The 16923-nt window shown below is 37.8% G+C and overlaps 2 protein-coding genes across 6 annotated transcripts in view; both read right to left on the bottom strand.

Annotated features, from left to right (window-relative positions):
• Positions 1-11729, bottom strand: part of LOC107691657 (E3 ubiquitin-protein ligase TRIM37-like) — a 20019-nt gene extending 8290 nt beyond the window's left edge. For all 3 annotated transcript variants that reach the window (XM_016490394.1, XM_016490392.1, XM_016490393.1), the window contains exons 1-17: positions 11659-11729; positions 10287-10388; positions 9465-9505; positions 8812-8928; positions 8452-8539; positions 8128-8250; positions 7394-7517; positions 7239-7306; positions 6936-7060; positions 6556-6606; positions 6376-6457; positions 6214-6290; positions 5943-6122; positions 5496-5610; positions 5008-5205; positions 4499-4635; positions 1125-1207 (exon numbers count right to left, since the gene is read on the bottom strand). In XM_016490394.1, coding sequence (XP_016345880.1) covers positions 1125-1207; positions 4499-4635; positions 5008-5205; positions 5496-5610; positions 5943-6122; positions 6214-6290; positions 6376-6457; positions 6556-6606; positions 6936-7060; positions 7239-7306; positions 7394-7517; positions 8128-8250; positions 8452-8539; positions 8812-8928; positions 9465-9505; positions 10287-10388; positions 11659-11679 — 1732 coding nt within the window. In that variant the 5' untranslated portion in view covers positions 11680-11729. The remainder of the gene's footprint in view (positions 1-1124; positions 1208-4498; positions 4636-5007; positions 5206-5495; positions 5611-5942; positions 6123-6213; positions 6291-6375; positions 6458-6555; positions 6607-6935; positions 7061-7238; positions 7307-7393; positions 7518-8127; positions 8251-8451; positions 8540-8811; positions 8929-9464; positions 9506-10286; positions 10389-11658) is intronic.
• A 1671-nt stretch (positions 11730-13400) lies between these two features.
• LOC107691658 (rab5 GDP/GTP exchange factor) overlaps positions 13401-16923 on the bottom strand; it is an 8767-nt gene continuing 5244 nt past the window's right edge. For all 3 annotated transcript variants that reach the window (XM_016490397.1, XM_016490396.1, XM_016490395.1), the window contains 4 exons: positions 16358-16490; positions 15902-15993; positions 15543-15799; positions 13401-14912 (listed from right to left, as the gene is read on the bottom strand). In XM_016490397.1, coding sequence (XP_016345883.1) covers positions 14511-14912; positions 15543-15799; positions 15902-15993; positions 16358-16490 — 884 coding nt within the window. In that variant the 3' untranslated portion in view covers positions 13401-14510. The remainder of the gene's footprint in view (positions 14913-15542; positions 15800-15901; positions 15994-16357; positions 16491-16923) is intronic.

Raw genomic sequence — 16923 nt, forward strand, 5'->3', positions numbered from 1 at the left:
CCTTTGCCATACTGTGATGCTGTGTCCCGACATGACGAGACAAAACCAATTAAAAACCCATTACAAACGAGGCATTTGTTGCATCCAGTGGGGACATAATTACGGCTTATAATGACTTGTACTGTCTTTTCACACGCTGCGTTGCATCGCGCTGTGTAAACATATAACCCTGTCTGCATTTGTGTTCGGAGAAATGACAAACAACAAGCGCTGCTCTACACTGCTCAAAATAGTCTACTCTTTTAGGATCAGGAAACAATCCTCCATAAAATGCGCTGCACACATCTTAATATTTGGGTTGAACTGTTCTGGAACAGTGTTGTAAATACAACTTAACCACTGATTTCTAGTTGTGTCCTTCCAAAAGAGCCGGCGGCTTGAGTGAGCGGTGGCCGGCGGGCTTGCGGCAACCACATGTGACGACCCCCGGCTGAAAGCCGTTCCGGTGATCCACAGAGCGAAGTTGATGTATTTCCTCAGCGACCAGCACGGATCAGCTCTAGGCATGACGAAGCGGATATCGTCCTCTTTTGGAAAGCCAAACAAAGTAGTTTCGCTTTCACAACGAAACACACGGCAACAACAATACTACAGCGAGAATCAAAGTTACGCCTTCTTTCTTTGCGTGAACATTTGGGCGGTGTTATGCAAATCTTCCTATATCGTGAGGTAGGTATGTGGGGGCGTGTTCGAATGAGCCGTTTTAGGTAGGCGTGGTTGACATCTTTTATAAAGAAGATCTCTTGGGATTTGAGACTTTAGTCTTTGCAACATTACAGATCTTCTTTATGCACCAAGAGCTTGTAATACTCCAAAGAGAAAGGAAAAATAGAAATCGCATCATATGACCCCTTTAATGTCTTTTCAATTTAGTGAGCACTAAATGTCTTACAGCAGAAGATGCAACAGTGTTTTAAACGGCAGATTCTGCAGTAAATCTTCAAAGGCTGATATGGTAATTTGGCTCAATTACATCACTACAACTGATTAATAGGGTGTCACAGTCGATGACACTTCAAAGCCAAGTGTTTCAACACACCAGATTGCCATATGCACTTGCTTTTCATTAGAGAAACAGCATTTTGTATCAATGAGGCCGCTTGGACGGAGAAACTCTGGTTCACCTGTTGCCCCGGCAACATCATCGGGTAATTCACCTTCCTCCAGGTCTAGATTCCCACTGTACTCCACATCATTCTCACCAGACCTGTAACAGATGAAAACAATTCACACTTGTATGATTTCTCTAGGACTAAAGAAACTAGTACTAGAGTGTCAGCAGCAAGTAAACATATCTTCAATGCATAACCAGATCAGCTCTAAAATTTTGGTTTAAGTGTGGAAAGGTTCTGATTGATTAATTGGATCCCAGTGGAGCTAAATGAGGTGTGGCCGGGCCTTATGTCCCTTTTGTATCGCCACATGCTTCAAATAGACCAAGAATCATTTGTGTGACTCCCCCTGTTAATAGTGAGAAGTGGTATAGTCTGAAATAAGCTGCTCCACAGGGGGTCTTGATAGCATTCTGCTCCAAGCATCCTGCTGAGTATGTATGTATATGTGAGCGTGTGTGTGTAAGGATAACACATGCACCATTGTCTCAGGCTCAACTGCGTGATGACTCCGTCCTCTCCAGTGGTTCTCTGTGCTGATCCACTACAGTATTTATAGAAGCTGAGAGCTTTGACTCCACACGGATACATAGAACAAATGTTTGCTTACCCTGCTAGTATTTATACTGGCCCCACCATAAAAATTATTTATTTTCTTTATCTACTGCAAAAGGATTTATATAACAAATAAATAAAAAAAGTATTAAAATAAATAAATACATAATTCCCTCAACATACATAAAAACAATAGGTTTTCTTTTTATTAAAAAAGGATTAAATTTATATTAAAACATAATGATAAAAAATAAATCAAATAATATTAATAATTATTATTATTCCCCCTCAACACACAAAAAAAGGTTTTCTTTAGATTGAAAAAAAAAAGATTAATAATAATAAAAAAAATAATAATATAAGTTTTTTTTATTTTGAAGTTTGAAATTTATTTATTTTTCTGCTTAGCAATACTAAGATTGAATTATTGTAGAAAGTACATCAAAAGATAAAATTCCAAGAAAAAACAAATACAAAATTCTCAAGAAATATAAAAACAGATCATTCAAAACAAATACTACACCAAATAATAATTTAAAAAATATACATATGCACACTTATACATATACATACATCCATCCATACATACACATACAATAAAAATAGAAAACAAAAGTGCAATTGCAAAAAGGACCCTAAACATCCAAATTATATTATTATAATTATATTATAATAATTTATTCATAATTAAATGATTTTTTCTTTGCTTTGAATAATGTCAAATTATTTTGCTTCCTAAGAAGCCGAGCAGTTTTTTCACCGCTGGTTGGTGGAAAAAGATCATGAAGTGGATGATCATTCTGAGCCATCTCTTGCATTAATTTAATGGTGGCTTGCTGTCTCCGACCTTGTAAATCAGGTAGATGTATTGATGTAAATCTCTCAATAATTCGTTGTGCTCTCTTCTGCATGCTTTCCGGTAAAGCTGCTTGCTTTTCTGTGCAACCTACTAACAGCATATTTGCATACTCTAGAGTCTAGACAGACTCTGATCATACTTAAGAAATGTCTATTTTAGAACATCACTGAATGCTAATTATGAGAGAACATTATGGTTAAGGTTTGGGGCTTAACATGGTAAGGACATTTTGTGGTTTTCTGATCAGTTTGATGTAAGTGATATTCATACTGTCCTGACCATAAAAAAGATTGGAAATAAGAAACCAAGGAGGTATATCATCGGGACCACTTGGTTCCTGTGTGTCTAATCTTAGCAGGGCTTGTTTTATCTGTCCTGTACTACACAGTTCATGCGTTTTTGTTGGTTCCTAGTCCAAGTCTCAGCAAAGGAAAAATAAAACTGTTTAAGACCTCTGCCACATGACCTCCACATAAGTTCATAGCCTTCAATATCCAGGATTTAATCTGGGATATTTCCATGTGCCCATGTCTCTGTAACACAATCAATGTCGACTTCCTTTGTTCTTAACAAAAGTTCAAACTCATAGTCAAATCCATACGCAATCTCAAGAAACCCATTTGAGATGATAATACCAGTTGTAAACAGAACCTAACGCCACATAATTCCCTCTTTCCCTTACTTTATCCTGATTAAGCGGCATTTCTGACATCTGGGTAACGGTAAGTGCATGGGCACCTTTACAAAGCCAACACGAGGAGCTCACACAAAGCACTCCAGCAAATAGAGTCAAAGGTGTGAGAGAATGTGCGTGGGCCTGAGAACAATGGAAAAGACAGAGACTGTGAGAACGAGCATTTGTAAGCAGGAGGCAGAGGCTCTGATGACTCATTCGTCTCATCTGGTTGGAGCAGTGTGTGTGTTTGAGAGCTGTGTGAGCGGGTGGTAGCCGGCAGCATGAGCAGAAACATGTGAGGTTCTGACTCCAACACCTCACTACAGAAACACGAGTGCTCTCACAGAGCCTACACAAGTCAAACCTGCCAATAGTGCTCATTCTCTCAGATCGTGATAGAATAGGACAGAAAGAACAGCTCTTCTCTGGTTAAACACAGAGTACGAGGGGAAAGCCTGTCACAAATGTGGTAGCAGCCCTAATTAAACTGTGTTTTCCAGCCAGGGGGAGGATACAGCTGTTACCCTATGGCACACAAAGCACCACCTCTTATGCAATAATCTTAGTACACTAGTATTTACCACACCATGAGGATGTGACCTAGCAAATGATGAGTACTGCCCCTTACCAAAAAAAAGAAAAAAGAAAAACACTATTAGAGCTGATCACGATTTTGCCAGAAACACTTTCAAAAGATCTACATTATCTATATACCACAATGAAGCTTGTGACCTCCATCATATGCTGTCTTCCAACAAGTATGGTAAAATAATACTATAATTATTATTAATGGCTTGGCTCATTCAGATAGGTTTGCATCACAACTGTTAATTATTGCAGTGATTTTGCCTGGGTTAAAATAAATAGTTTAGCTGAAAAAAATCCTGTCATTATTTATTCACCCTCATGTTGTTATAAATTCGTTTCAGTTTTGTTCTTTACAAATAAAAATCTCCAAGCTGCATTTTTTCATATAAGGAAAGAAACTTAACAGTCTATCAAGACTATCATTTCAAAAAGAAATGGAAAAAGCAAATGATTGGTCCATATGATTTTTAACAACTATCACGGGCCTTCTAAAACAATACAATAGCTTTGTGTGCATTAAAGACTGAAATATTTTGAAACGTCATAACAGTAAGAAAATGGTGACATTTTTTGAACTACACTGGTGAACTATACTCCTAACATCCCTTAACCATGATAAAATGACTATAACAGTGGGCCTCAAGTGGTTCTGCTTCAAAAGCACATTCTGAAATTTTACCTAAGCTGTTTTTTAAATCTTGTACGTACATGGTCTCTTCGTCAATGTCATTCTCCTCTGTGTTACTGGTGGCTGTGGAGCTCCCAGAAGTGCTACTACCGTCCAGAGGATTGACATCTTCATCTCCAATTAGACAGTCCACCTCCAGATCCCCGTCAGACAACTCCTAACAGTGTATCAACACATTATATAACGTGCATAATATAACATCAAATAGCTTCAAGCATGAAAATGATTCAAGTAATGTAGCTGTCAGGGCTTCAGGTTGACTACTTTACATGTAGGCTTGTTTACTTTAGAGATTACAATGAGCGTAATCTGATTTGAATGTCATATGCCTAAAAGCAGATGATGATGTAAGAGTGTGTATGTAAAAGATGTTCAAGATGTGGCTATGATGAAATGATGGATAATATCTTAGGGGTGTAAAAAAACAGAACTTTTCTTGTTCTCAAAGGGAACAAGAAAAAGCTGAAGATTTTATTGCAATAAGACAAAATAGCTATGAATGTCACTATGCTGCTCTCGCAGGCCTTACATTAGAGTCATCATGTTGGGTCTTCTCTTCATCCTCATCTTCCTTCGTCTCTGCTGAGGCTGCCTGACTCCTTTCCTCCAGTACGGAGCTCTTTCCCTGACGGCAGTCTCTCCCAGAGGAAGTCGTGGGGCAGAGACGCCAATCAGGTGGAGAGGAACTCCTCGACTTCTGCCGCCGGAACAGTTCTATGGCTAACCTCTGAACAGAAATCCGACAAAATATAAAAAGCATAGAACACATAATACACTTTGGAAAAAGTGTTTCTTAATTAAGTCTGAAAACATCAACAGGCATTACATGTTACAGAATGACTATCACATGAATAGCAAAAGCTTTCATAAATACACACGCTTCAGTCCATATAGAAGGAAGTAGACATTAAAAATTATGTTAAAGTTTAAAACAAAACAGTTTTTTCTAACCAGATCCTAATGAGGATGTATTGAGGGTGACATAAAAAAACACATAGCAGCATCTTTAACACTAACCTCTTTTAGGTTGTTGATCTGTTGAATGTAGCTGGACTGGGCTGACTCCAGCTGAGTTATATACCAATATTGATCTCTACACTTCTGAAAAAACGTTGGTGATCGCACTTGATACCTGCGAGATTAATAGAAAAAGCAGAGCATGAGAAATGAGCAAGACAGCCTATATTGGATACATCCCTGGATAGTATATGATGCATTTCTCACCATTTTGTACATTATTTTTTGGGGCATAAATGCAGCATTTACTACACATCGTTTAATTACAAGTTAAACTTTTAAAACATACATCTTGAGACATCAATGTTCAATTCTACTTCACTCCATCTAAGGTGTTTTTTTTTTAACACAAGTACGCTTCCTGAGTCAACAGGCTGCAATAACTGTGCTGTAATAAGGTGCTATTTGAGATATAAAATAGTCTAAAATAAAGCTGCAATGTCACACCTGAGCACAAGATTGTCAGTCTGCATATTCAAGTAGCCCTCACTGGCAAGAAGGTCCAACCTGAAGAACCTGTTATAACCCCAGCACTCGCCCACCTCAAAGTCCGATGCAAACTCTCGAATGATGTTTTTGGTGGGGTCACTGGAGGCCTGATGGACCATCTCCACCCTGTATTCATACCTGGAAGATATGCAACCAGTTTGCCATCAAAAACATTATTTGTGACACAGCACAGCAGAATGACAGGACAAGAGCAGCGAGTGCAGCCTACTTGGACGTCTCTGGGAGCCCTGCCGACAATTCCAGAAAAACGGAGAGATAGTTTCCTCGAACGACACCATTGCCATCCTAAAACGCAACAACAACCTCTGTTTGCGAATATGAAGAGTTTGTGAATTTCAATTTGCCACTATGTTACAGGTGACAAACTTACAGGATAAACCTTCAACCTCCAGCACAGGCCTGATATCTGGAGCGGGGGGCTGTAGACGGGGTCGGCTCTCTGCCGCAGAGTACTTAAGGCAATGAGACAACACCAATTCAAGTCATGCAAGAAAACTAATGCACCATTTAAGATATAAATTAATAAGAAAGACAAAGGGAGTGTCATTACCTGAAGTTTGCCAAAACAAAAGTGCTCGAGTCATAGGCAGGGACCAGCTCACTGAGAACAAATGAGATATGACTGTGTGCAATTTATCTTGCGTATCGAAATAGACAAGTCTCTAAAAGAAAAGTTCACTGCAAACTTCATTTCACTCATAAATAAAGAAGTGCTAGTCTAAAATTTCACTGGAGAAGTAGCATACCATATTGGCCTACAAATTGACATCATGACTGAATGGCTTTATAAGCCTAGAGTTGTTTTTACAGGTGTGCATGTTTATTCATTATTCACAGACTGCCACAGAGAGCACCAAAGTTCAAGCTTACGGAGATCTCGTCTCTGTGTGAAGCAGCAATATAACAGGTACAGTGTCTAAGTTTGTGTACCTGGTGAAGTCGGGTGGGACAGGAGTGGTGACAAAAGACTGCATTGGTTTCCTGTGAACCTGCTGGAACATGAGCAGGATCTCTGGACTCTTAGAGATCAGCTCGCTCTTACTGCACGAACGCAGCTGTGGGGTGAAAACACACTTGTCACAAATCAAAAATCCTACAAACATCTGAAATTATTATCCTGCATATTTGTTTTTTAGGTTTTAATTGTAGTATTTGAATAGCATATTTTCAGTGTAGTCTCAAGAACTCCCTTGCATGTCTGCTTTATTTTACTGCTACACCAGATCCACACACCTGGTGTTCCACTTCCTGCAGCAGAGACTCCAGCAGTTCTGTCTCCTGTGTCAGAGAGGTCTTCTGTCCTGTGGGTGCAGCAACTCTACATTAGACCAATATTACCTCAAATATCAGATTACATGAAAATTGTCAGAACAAAAGCATGTTTGTACCCATAAGTGTGATGAGTTTGTTCTTGAGCTGATTATCAAGCCGAGCAATCATCATTTCCACAGCATTCCGGATTTCTCTTACCCTCTCATCCTTTGCCCCACGCACCGCCTCAACATTCTTCTCCTAAAAACACATAAACTGCAAAGTTATAGCTCTTAAAACTTCCAAAATGTATATTATATGACTAAAAGTATGCGTATACATTTTTTTAAATCGTAATATTTTAAAATATAACTATTTTTTACTGTATTTTTGATCAAACAAATACAGCCAGGTGAGTATAAGAGACATCTTTCAAAAACATTAAAATGTTACCGACCCCAAACTTTTGAACAATATTGTAGCTGAACATTTAATGTCAAAACCATCTGCATTAATCTAGGAAGATTTTCCATTAGATGTATTTGTCCATGTAATGTAAATTTGTTTTGTGCTGTGGCGCCATCTATAGGACAATCACCTGACACAGGATTCAAAAGTGAGCTATAAACAGTAGCTGATGGATTTGTGTGGGTTTCTTGAAGTCCTGGCGTTCTACATTATGTAAAACGCCTTCAAAAGCACTTATCAAACCAGGAATACATGTAATTAGATAACATTTGATTTGTTATTAGCAGTTCCATCTAAAAGGGATTTGTGGCTGGTAAACTAGCATCCATCACAAACTGTCAACTCAGAACACATCTAAATGGCTCCGTGTGGGCGTGCGTGAATGAGAAAAGAGGGTGCTTACCACTTCTTGAACCAGACTAATCAGCTCCATTAGCCGGCGCCGCAGCTTGGCCACCTCCTCATTCACCTTTGTCACATGCTGCTCGTAGATCTCGGCCAGGGGTTTGAACGTATGACCTCCATGCTGTGGAGAGAAGGAAATCAGCAAGTTCCTGTTTGAAACAAACTGAAATTCATTCACATTAGGCACAGTATTATTCATTGATAATTTGCGCTGATGTGTGACCAGTCATGTTTTATCACAACACAATTGGATCTGAGGAAATGACACTGTATATGTAATCCACCAGCCTGACTAATATGTTTTGAATTCAGAATTGCATACCATGCCACCCCACAGAGCGCACTGGTGACAGATGCACTTCTTACAAGTCCAGCAGAACACACTCAACTTCTCATGATGGTTCTCACACCTGTTAAGGGTAAGACAATGGCAGAGTGAGGAGAGAATCATTGACAGTCAGTATTAACTCTAAACTAATTGGTCACTTAGTCATCCAAGAACATGAAAACCAAATATAAGCCATGGCGTATATTTTTTTCTATATGAAAACATTATACCATGCCTATTTTTCCTAGTAAATGCTTTCTAATGTATAGATTTCATTGTTGCAATATTCAAAAGTATGAAAAGCCATGATATAAATATGATTTAATATTCAGTGTAATGAAGTGTATTGCTCACTTGTCTTTGTCATTCTCCTCATGTTTTGTGAGGTTGCAGAGCTGCAGTGTGTCCAGTTGTTGAGTCACTTCCTCTGCCCAGCGACAGTTGACCAGTTCCCTCAGCTGAAGTGGAGCTCTGAATACAACAGAAGTTTGATTAACCAAAAGGACCATAAACATTTTTGCTATTACTACTTTTTTTTTTTTTAATAGAGAGAGGACAGAGGAATGAGATGTGTATTGTTGCAAGCTGGATTAAAGTTGATTCTATAAAACTTCTGTAACGTTTGTATATCATTTTAATATTTTTAGATCAACTAAAAGCGAGTAAGGGATCAGGGATGAATCTGTTCCAGCACTCTAGATAAAGGAGTCTTTGTGTTTGAGCTTTAATTATAAAGCTCTGGTTTGAACACACTTCAAACTGCTTTGGCAATTATGTGTGTGTGTGTGTGTGTGTGTGTGTCTCTGTTGCCAAATATCAGGTGGCTCTGGTCTAGGTGTCTTAAGTTTTTTGGATGCAGTTTCCTTAATGTAACTAATCAGGGCTTCCCCGAAATGATCTCATTCTGTGAACACTAACAATAGAAAAATCAATACTTAATCCTCTAGATTTACTGCAGAGACTGTCAGAGCTCAAAACATCATTTGAAGTTGAACCTCAGAACTTACCGACAGTGGGGACATTGAGCTCTCTGTTCAGTCAGCCATCGCTGCCAGGAAGAAAACAGAAGAACGAAATTTACTAATTTATACATGCTGTCTTGGCTTATCCTTCGAATCAATAAGAGGTCAATTACTAAAATACATTGTGTTTTATTAGTAGGATTCTTCCCAACATGGCACACTTGGAAAACATTTAAAAAACATCTATACTGCTCATTACTTAAAGTGTTTTGGCAAAAACAACTGAAATATATGTCAGATCTGAAGTAAAATGTGACATGTATAATATTTGTGTATGATAATAATAATAATAATAATATTAAAAATTATTTATAAATCTTATTAAACCAAAACCTCTACAGTAGGTATAGAAAAGAATCAACCCCCTTTAAAATAATCACATTTTGTTGCTCTGCAGCCTGAAATGAAGATGGACACAGTTTTTGTTTTATCCAGCTGTGTTTACTGTGTTTATAACATCCAAGTGAAAAATATAGCACCAACATGTCAGAAAAAAAATAAAAAACACAGAATCACTGAGCTGGAAAAAGGATCACCCCCTTGTGTCAGTAAATACAGCAGGATAAAACAAAAACTGTGTCTGTCTTCATTTCAGGCTGCAAAGCAACAAAATGTGATTATTTTAAAGAGGGGTGATTCTTTTCTATACCCACTGTACATATGAATTTAGTCATGTCCTGTCAAGCTGACACAATAAAGCGAGCAGAGGGAGCGTTGATTAATTAGACAGACACTGTGAGCTCCTCTAGGCTGTGTGTAGTATGATCATAATGTTGTTAATGAGTGTGCATGCATGTGTTTGCTCACCCGTATGCAGCTGAAACAGCACAGTTTGGAACAGTGAGGGCAGAGACGGGCATCACGCAGCTTTTCCATGCAAATGAAGCAGCGGAAGACTTCCGCTATACTCTGAAGAGGGACGCAAGCGAAGAAGCAATTCAGACAAACTTAAGAAGGAAAGCATTGTCAACTTTTAAGCAACATATAATGAGCTTATTAGTTGATACATGAACACATTACTTAACATTGAGACTAAAAATATTTACTATAATATAATCAAACAGTTTATGTTCTTAAAGGAATAGTTCACCCAAAAATATAAATTTGCTGAAAATTTCTTCACTGGAACAGATTTGGAGAAATGTAGCATTACATCGCTTGCTCATTAAAGGATCCTCTGCAGTGAATGGGTGACGTCAGAATGAGAGTCCAAACATCTGATAAAAACATCACAATAATCCACAAGTAGTCCACACAATTCAATGAATGATCTTGAATTAATAACGAATTAATAATCTGGTAAAGCGAAAAGCTGCATGTTTGTAAGAAACAAATCCAACATTAAGACTTTTTAACTTAAATCCATCACTTCTGGCCAAAATAATCAATTAATCTCAAGTGATCTGTGCATATTTCAGTCCTCATTCACATGAAATGACTTTTTCACTGGAGAAAGCAATATTATGGATAAAGGACTCGTATTTTATCTGGAAGCAACAGTCTGAGGTTAAAAACATCTTGATGGATTTGTTTATTTCAAACATGCAGCTTTTCACTTCAAGAGACAATCACTTGTTGATTATTGTGATGTTTTTATCAGCTGTTCGGACTCTCATTCTGACGGCACCCATTCACTGCATAGGATCCATTGATGAGCAAGTGATGTAATTCTAAATTTCTCCAAATCTGTTCTGAAGAAGGAACTAATTCATCTAAATCTTAGACAGCCTGAAGGTGAGTGAATTTTCAGCAAATTTTTATTTTTGGGTGAACTACTCCTTTAAAAAGACAGTTCAGCCAAAAATTAAAATTCTGTTTTCATTTACTCACCCTTTACTTTCTTGTGTGCTTCAAACTTGTAATATAGCACACAAATCTTATGGATAACAACTTTCAAGATCTTTATTTTAGGGAGTCCTTTATTAGGGAGTCCTGAATCTCTTTTATTATGACAAGCACGTTTAGAATATTCCTATTAAGATATTCATAAATTCACCTTTTGTGTTCCACGGAAGAAGGAAAGCTATTCACATTTAAATGACATGAAGGTGAGTTAACATTGACAGATTTTTCCATTTGGGTAAAGGTTAAAAGTAATGTTCCACATCAAGTTTTTTGTCTATAAACAGAAGGCAACTTGATGCCTGTTAGCATAAAACACTGTACACTGTAAACATACCTCAACACTCTGCTCATCCATCTCAGCCAGTTCTGACAGTCAAATATACCTGACGGGACAGTCCTGGTGCTTTCACTGCAATAAAAACAGAGAGCAGAGACAATTTATATGATTACATTTCATTAAAACTACAGCAGTATCAGGCACACAGTCTGCAGTATTTTTCCAGATTGTAGACACCGATAAATATGTCTGGCAACACTGAGCTGAAGTGACAAAAGACATTCATCTGTATGAGCTTAGATGACTGCAGATGGCCAAAACACATGATGAAATTAACACACAATATTGAATGAACTGCCAAAATGCTGCAGGATACATCTGTCGACATCAGTTCAAGGCCTTCATGGTTTTATAAAGCACAGAACGGTATCAAATACAAGATACCAAAGGTAAACTTTCACAGACAGTTTACTTTAACCAAAGAACCCATAAATGGTCGATATAACGACCGGTTCGACCAATAACAAACGCTGTCATCTATTAAATATGTCTGCATCGACAATATTTGAGCACATCCAACAAGAAACCATCCAACATCTTAACGTGCGAGCTTAAAACTCCATGCCAATACAGAGAGAATAAGAAACGACTGATATAAGTTACTGATATAATAAAAAGATACTATTACATATATACAGTACATATACTAGCAGGTGATGTAGCACAGGTTAGCATTTAGCTTGCCCTCGAATCCGTCACTCCGACAGTCTACATCAAACACTATTAATTTAGTTTTTTATAAGCAGGTTTTGCAGCATCAGACTGCTTGTTTACGGACTAGCAGCAGCAGCAAGCAGCGAATGTAGTGCCTATATGTCAATGTCGGTCACCATGGGAGCTCGTGTCAAGTCACCGTGGGAAACCGTATCCACCAATCGTATTCACTGTTGGTTGCTGATCGGATTAGCATCAACCAATCACGAATGCGCATTTCGAGTGGGCGGCTCATTAAGCTTTGTGACGCCTACTTAAAAGCGCCAACATCAAATATTTAATTCATGACTATTCAGCTGTGCTTCTTACCAGATTTAGCGTTTTTGTAACTAAATTCTTCGATTTTATGTCAAACTTTAGAATATTATGACAAATTGACACGATGTATTTGTTTTCTAGTGTAACAGTAAAAGTAGTTCAAACTAATGAAGGGTAGGTGATGTGTTTCTGTCAAATGATACTAATCCAAAATCATATAATACAAGCTATATCAATGACTAAAATAACAAAACCAAAATTTATGTCACATATTGTCTGAGTAATGCCTTCAAATGTAGAGTACTTAAATCAAGATCTCAGCATATCACTTGTGGAGCCTCTTAACTCTCCGGAGACACTGACCTACATTCTATACTGAGAACCTCTGGAGGCCTGCAAGTGCAGAGGAACCATCCTACGAGGCTCAGGTTTGGTGGGGCTGCAGATCTGTTATGGATCTGATGGCTCATTAAATGGGCCATTTTCAAAGTCCCACATGAACATCTGAAAATTAAACAGTTACATTCAGGCTATACCCAGTGAGACGCAATTCAACTCATTTTAGAGATATTCGAGTTAGCAGACTGACATCTGCACACCATATCCTCACCTACCACTCAACAAGCACTTATACAGTACTAGACCTTTACTTTATACACATTATAGTGTATGCTTCAAAACAAAACATAAATAAAAACACATGATTTTGTAAACCACTGGGTTTAAAACACGGTTATATATATATTTGATACCATCAGATCTCAGCATTGTGCTTTGCTGATTTATTTTGGTGCTACAGAGTGATAATGATTCACACACAGCAAAATAACACACCTCAACATATATTTACATCATAAATAAAGCAGTTCTGTTCAAATATCACACACAGTCATAAATCATCATTACTGTGAATCAAACCAATTTTTTTCCACATGAATATAGTGTTTTGTGAAGTACCTGTTAATAGTTACAGCTGGGGCAGTATTCAAATGAAAACTTGATCACATTTAAATTGGGTTTGGATAATGCTGACAACATCAAATGCAAGACATATTAATGTTATTCCGAACTTGGGAGGAGAATGAATCGTTAATTTTTAAGTGTACAACCTGCGGTCAGGTCACCATGACATAATTGCATACATTTAAGTGAGATCAAATGCACAGCATTATACCTATATTTTCATTTGTAAATAAACAAATTCCTATGTAAATAGTGTTTATTGCTGAATTGTCTGCACAACGGTACATCCAATCAATTACGTGACCAAGCATTTAATAACGATATGTACCAAAATATGCCAAAATTCCTTTAAAAACAAAAATCTGCATGGGGTTCAACTTTAAACTTCCAAAGTATACAGTATGAGCAGCAAAACATTTTATACATCCATAAAAAGACCTTAATCCAGGAGAAATGCACATTAAGGCATGGGAGTGAAACACCCTACAGTGAACATGACTTATCTACAAGAGAAACGCTGATATGTGGTGTATGATCACATAAAAACTGCAATCACATTAAGAGGATGTATTAGCAGCTATATGATTCAGTAATTTAAAACAACTCATATTAAGGTAGATCAAATTACTGACAGATCTTCTAAAGCCAGGTTAGAAAAGCTTATTTAGTTACACAAACTCTGCCTCATCCATTATGAATCAGCTGCACAAATGTAGTCACACAAGAATATGTTTTCAGAAAAGATATGACGGGGACTGTAAGCAAATTTAAAAGACAAATGGAATGGTAACAGCCCAAATACAGGGAAGGAGTGGAGAACTTGAACAAGAGCAGCCACTGCATTTAAAAACGCTTTACCCGTCTTGGTACGACCATGTCGCTGGCTTATTCACTCCAGAGGACATTACACTATGCTAACCCGCAAACACTTGTGGCTGAAGGGGTGGTGGCAGCCTGTCGTTCTCCACATTCTCCGCATCGATCGCAGATGCTCGTGGTTTGATCTCCAGTGGGTATCGCTGCAGGATTTCCTGCACCTCGCGGGCCACGCTGTCCTGCCATTCTGCCAGTTCGGTCTGCAGGTTCTGCGCCCCCTCGGTGACCTGCTGCTGTCTTTTCTCAAGGTTGGATAGGAGCTTGAGGTTATGATGGATCTGGCTAAGTGCTGGGTTGACACAGGAACCACTCTGGGGCCAGGCTGCAGGATCATCTTGTCGTCGAGGGGAAGCCTGACCGGACATGTAGCGCTCAAAGTCCTCAGGGCTGAGATTCAACGACTGGGCATCCAGCTTCTCTATGAAGGCAACAGCACAGCACTGCAGGGAACACGTGATAAAGATGAAAATTGAGTAAATAGAATGAAAATGAACAAAGAAACGATTAGACTAAACAGTAAGGTTTATTCACAGTTGGCATATGGCTAGCCAGACTCAGAAGTAATTATAGTAGCCTCAAACAGTATTTGGACACTTTTGCCACACTTAAATGGACAGTTCACATAAAAAATGATCATTTACTCATTCTCATGTTGTTGCAAACCTGTATGACTTACTTTCTTCTGTGGAGCACTAAAAAATTTTGAACAATGTTGATAACCAAATCGGTTCCTATTTGCTTCCATTGTATTTTTTGTCCATACAATGGAAGCCAATAGGAACCAAAACTGTTTAATTACCAGCATTCTTCAAAATATCTTCTTTTGTGCTCCACAGAAGAAAGTCAGTCATAACGGTTTGGAACAACATGAAGATAAAAATGACAGAATTTTCATGGGTGGACTATCCCTTTAAAAAGGTATTAATGTCATTGCATTAGATAACAAAATATTAAACAAAGGGGCATTTATTTTGAAGTAAAATAAATACATTTTTTAACCAAATGATTCCACAAAAATTAGTCTGGACATAAATTATTTTTGAGTCACTCTAAATTATGTGTGGACCCACTAGGTTGGTGAAGTAGTATCCGTCCTCTCCCGTCATGAGTCTTGAAGGGTTGCAGAAACGTGTGATGTACTGGATGTTGGACTGCAGCCGTGGCGGGTTCGCCTTCAACACAATATAAATGAGGGTGGGTAGGAAGTCATCTGCAGAAGCTGGTTCGTTCTTGGTGATTCTGATGGCGTTAAAGATATGCTTGCTGCAACTGGTGATGCAGGCCAGTTTATCCCTGGGCACACGCTTGGAGTCCATCTCAATGATATCTGAGGGAGACAAAATAAGAAGAAAAAAATCTTGAATCTTGATGGAAGAAAAACCGAAAGTAGCAACTTATAGACAAAATAGTACCATCCTTGCAGACTCACCGGTGATGGCTTTGACTACACTATCAGAGACCTCAGGGATCTCCTCGTCCACAGGAACACACAACATCTGAATTGTTACCCAGTGTAAGGCCCTGGAAAACCATTATTTAACAAATAAAACAAGGCTGCAGATTTTAAAGGTGAATGGCGTAAAAGAATCATACTTACTTGAGGACTTTTCATGTATAAACTTTAAGTTAACACTGATATAATATAATATGGAGTGTGTTGTTAAAATATCAATATTTAATGTAAAACTTAAACGAAAATTTAAAATACTATTTTGGTAACTAGCCAAAATAAGTTTAAGCTAAAGAAGGAAAATTACTCAAACTTACACTGAAATAAAAATAAAGCTAACAAGAAATATATATTTTAAAAAATTAAAATACAACCTAATAAAAAATAATAATAAATACTAGAATAGCATATAAACAATGCTAAACACTGGCTGACCGAATCCTGTGCTGGGTGGCCAGGTCTTTTTTCTCATCATCTGAGGTCTCTGGACAGAAGACACTCTTGTAGAGTCGAGTCATGATGTATTTTTCCACTTGGTCCATTACCCTATCCACTTTCTCAGAGGAGCCTGAGGAAAGAGGAACCCACTGAGGTTTATATTTGCCAAAAAAAAAAAAAAAAAGAATTAATCTGACTTCTGGAAAACAATTGTAAACCATAAAAAGGTAAGTATAAATGTACAAAAATGTAAATAACCATTATGGTCCGATCACAGCATTCTACAGAGGACAGCTGAGAGGACAGATAAAAATCTTTTAGATACCTCACATACTTGTGTCTTGAATGAAATCAGTGAAATCAGTTTGTTATATAACCCCACTCCCACATCACCATTCTTGAACAACAATGTTTTCTTAGGTGGTTAGCAGACATGGTGGCTGGATGTACTGGATTTGCCCCAGTGTTGTTTTTGTTAACTAAAACTATTAGAAATTGTTCTTGTTAACTGACATCAAGCTTAAATAAAATATAATATAAATATTAGATGAAAAAAAAATTCA

This window comes from Sinocyclocheilus anshuiensis, unplaced genomic scaffold (genome assembly GCF_001515605.1).
Source record: "Sinocyclocheilus anshuiensis isolate Anshui unplaced genomic scaffold, SAMN03320099.WGS_v1.1 scaffold186, whole genome shotgun sequence".
NCBI classification, from domain to species: domain Eukaryota; kingdom Metazoa; phylum Chordata; class Actinopteri; order Cypriniformes; family Cyprinidae; genus Sinocyclocheilus; species Sinocyclocheilus anshuiensis.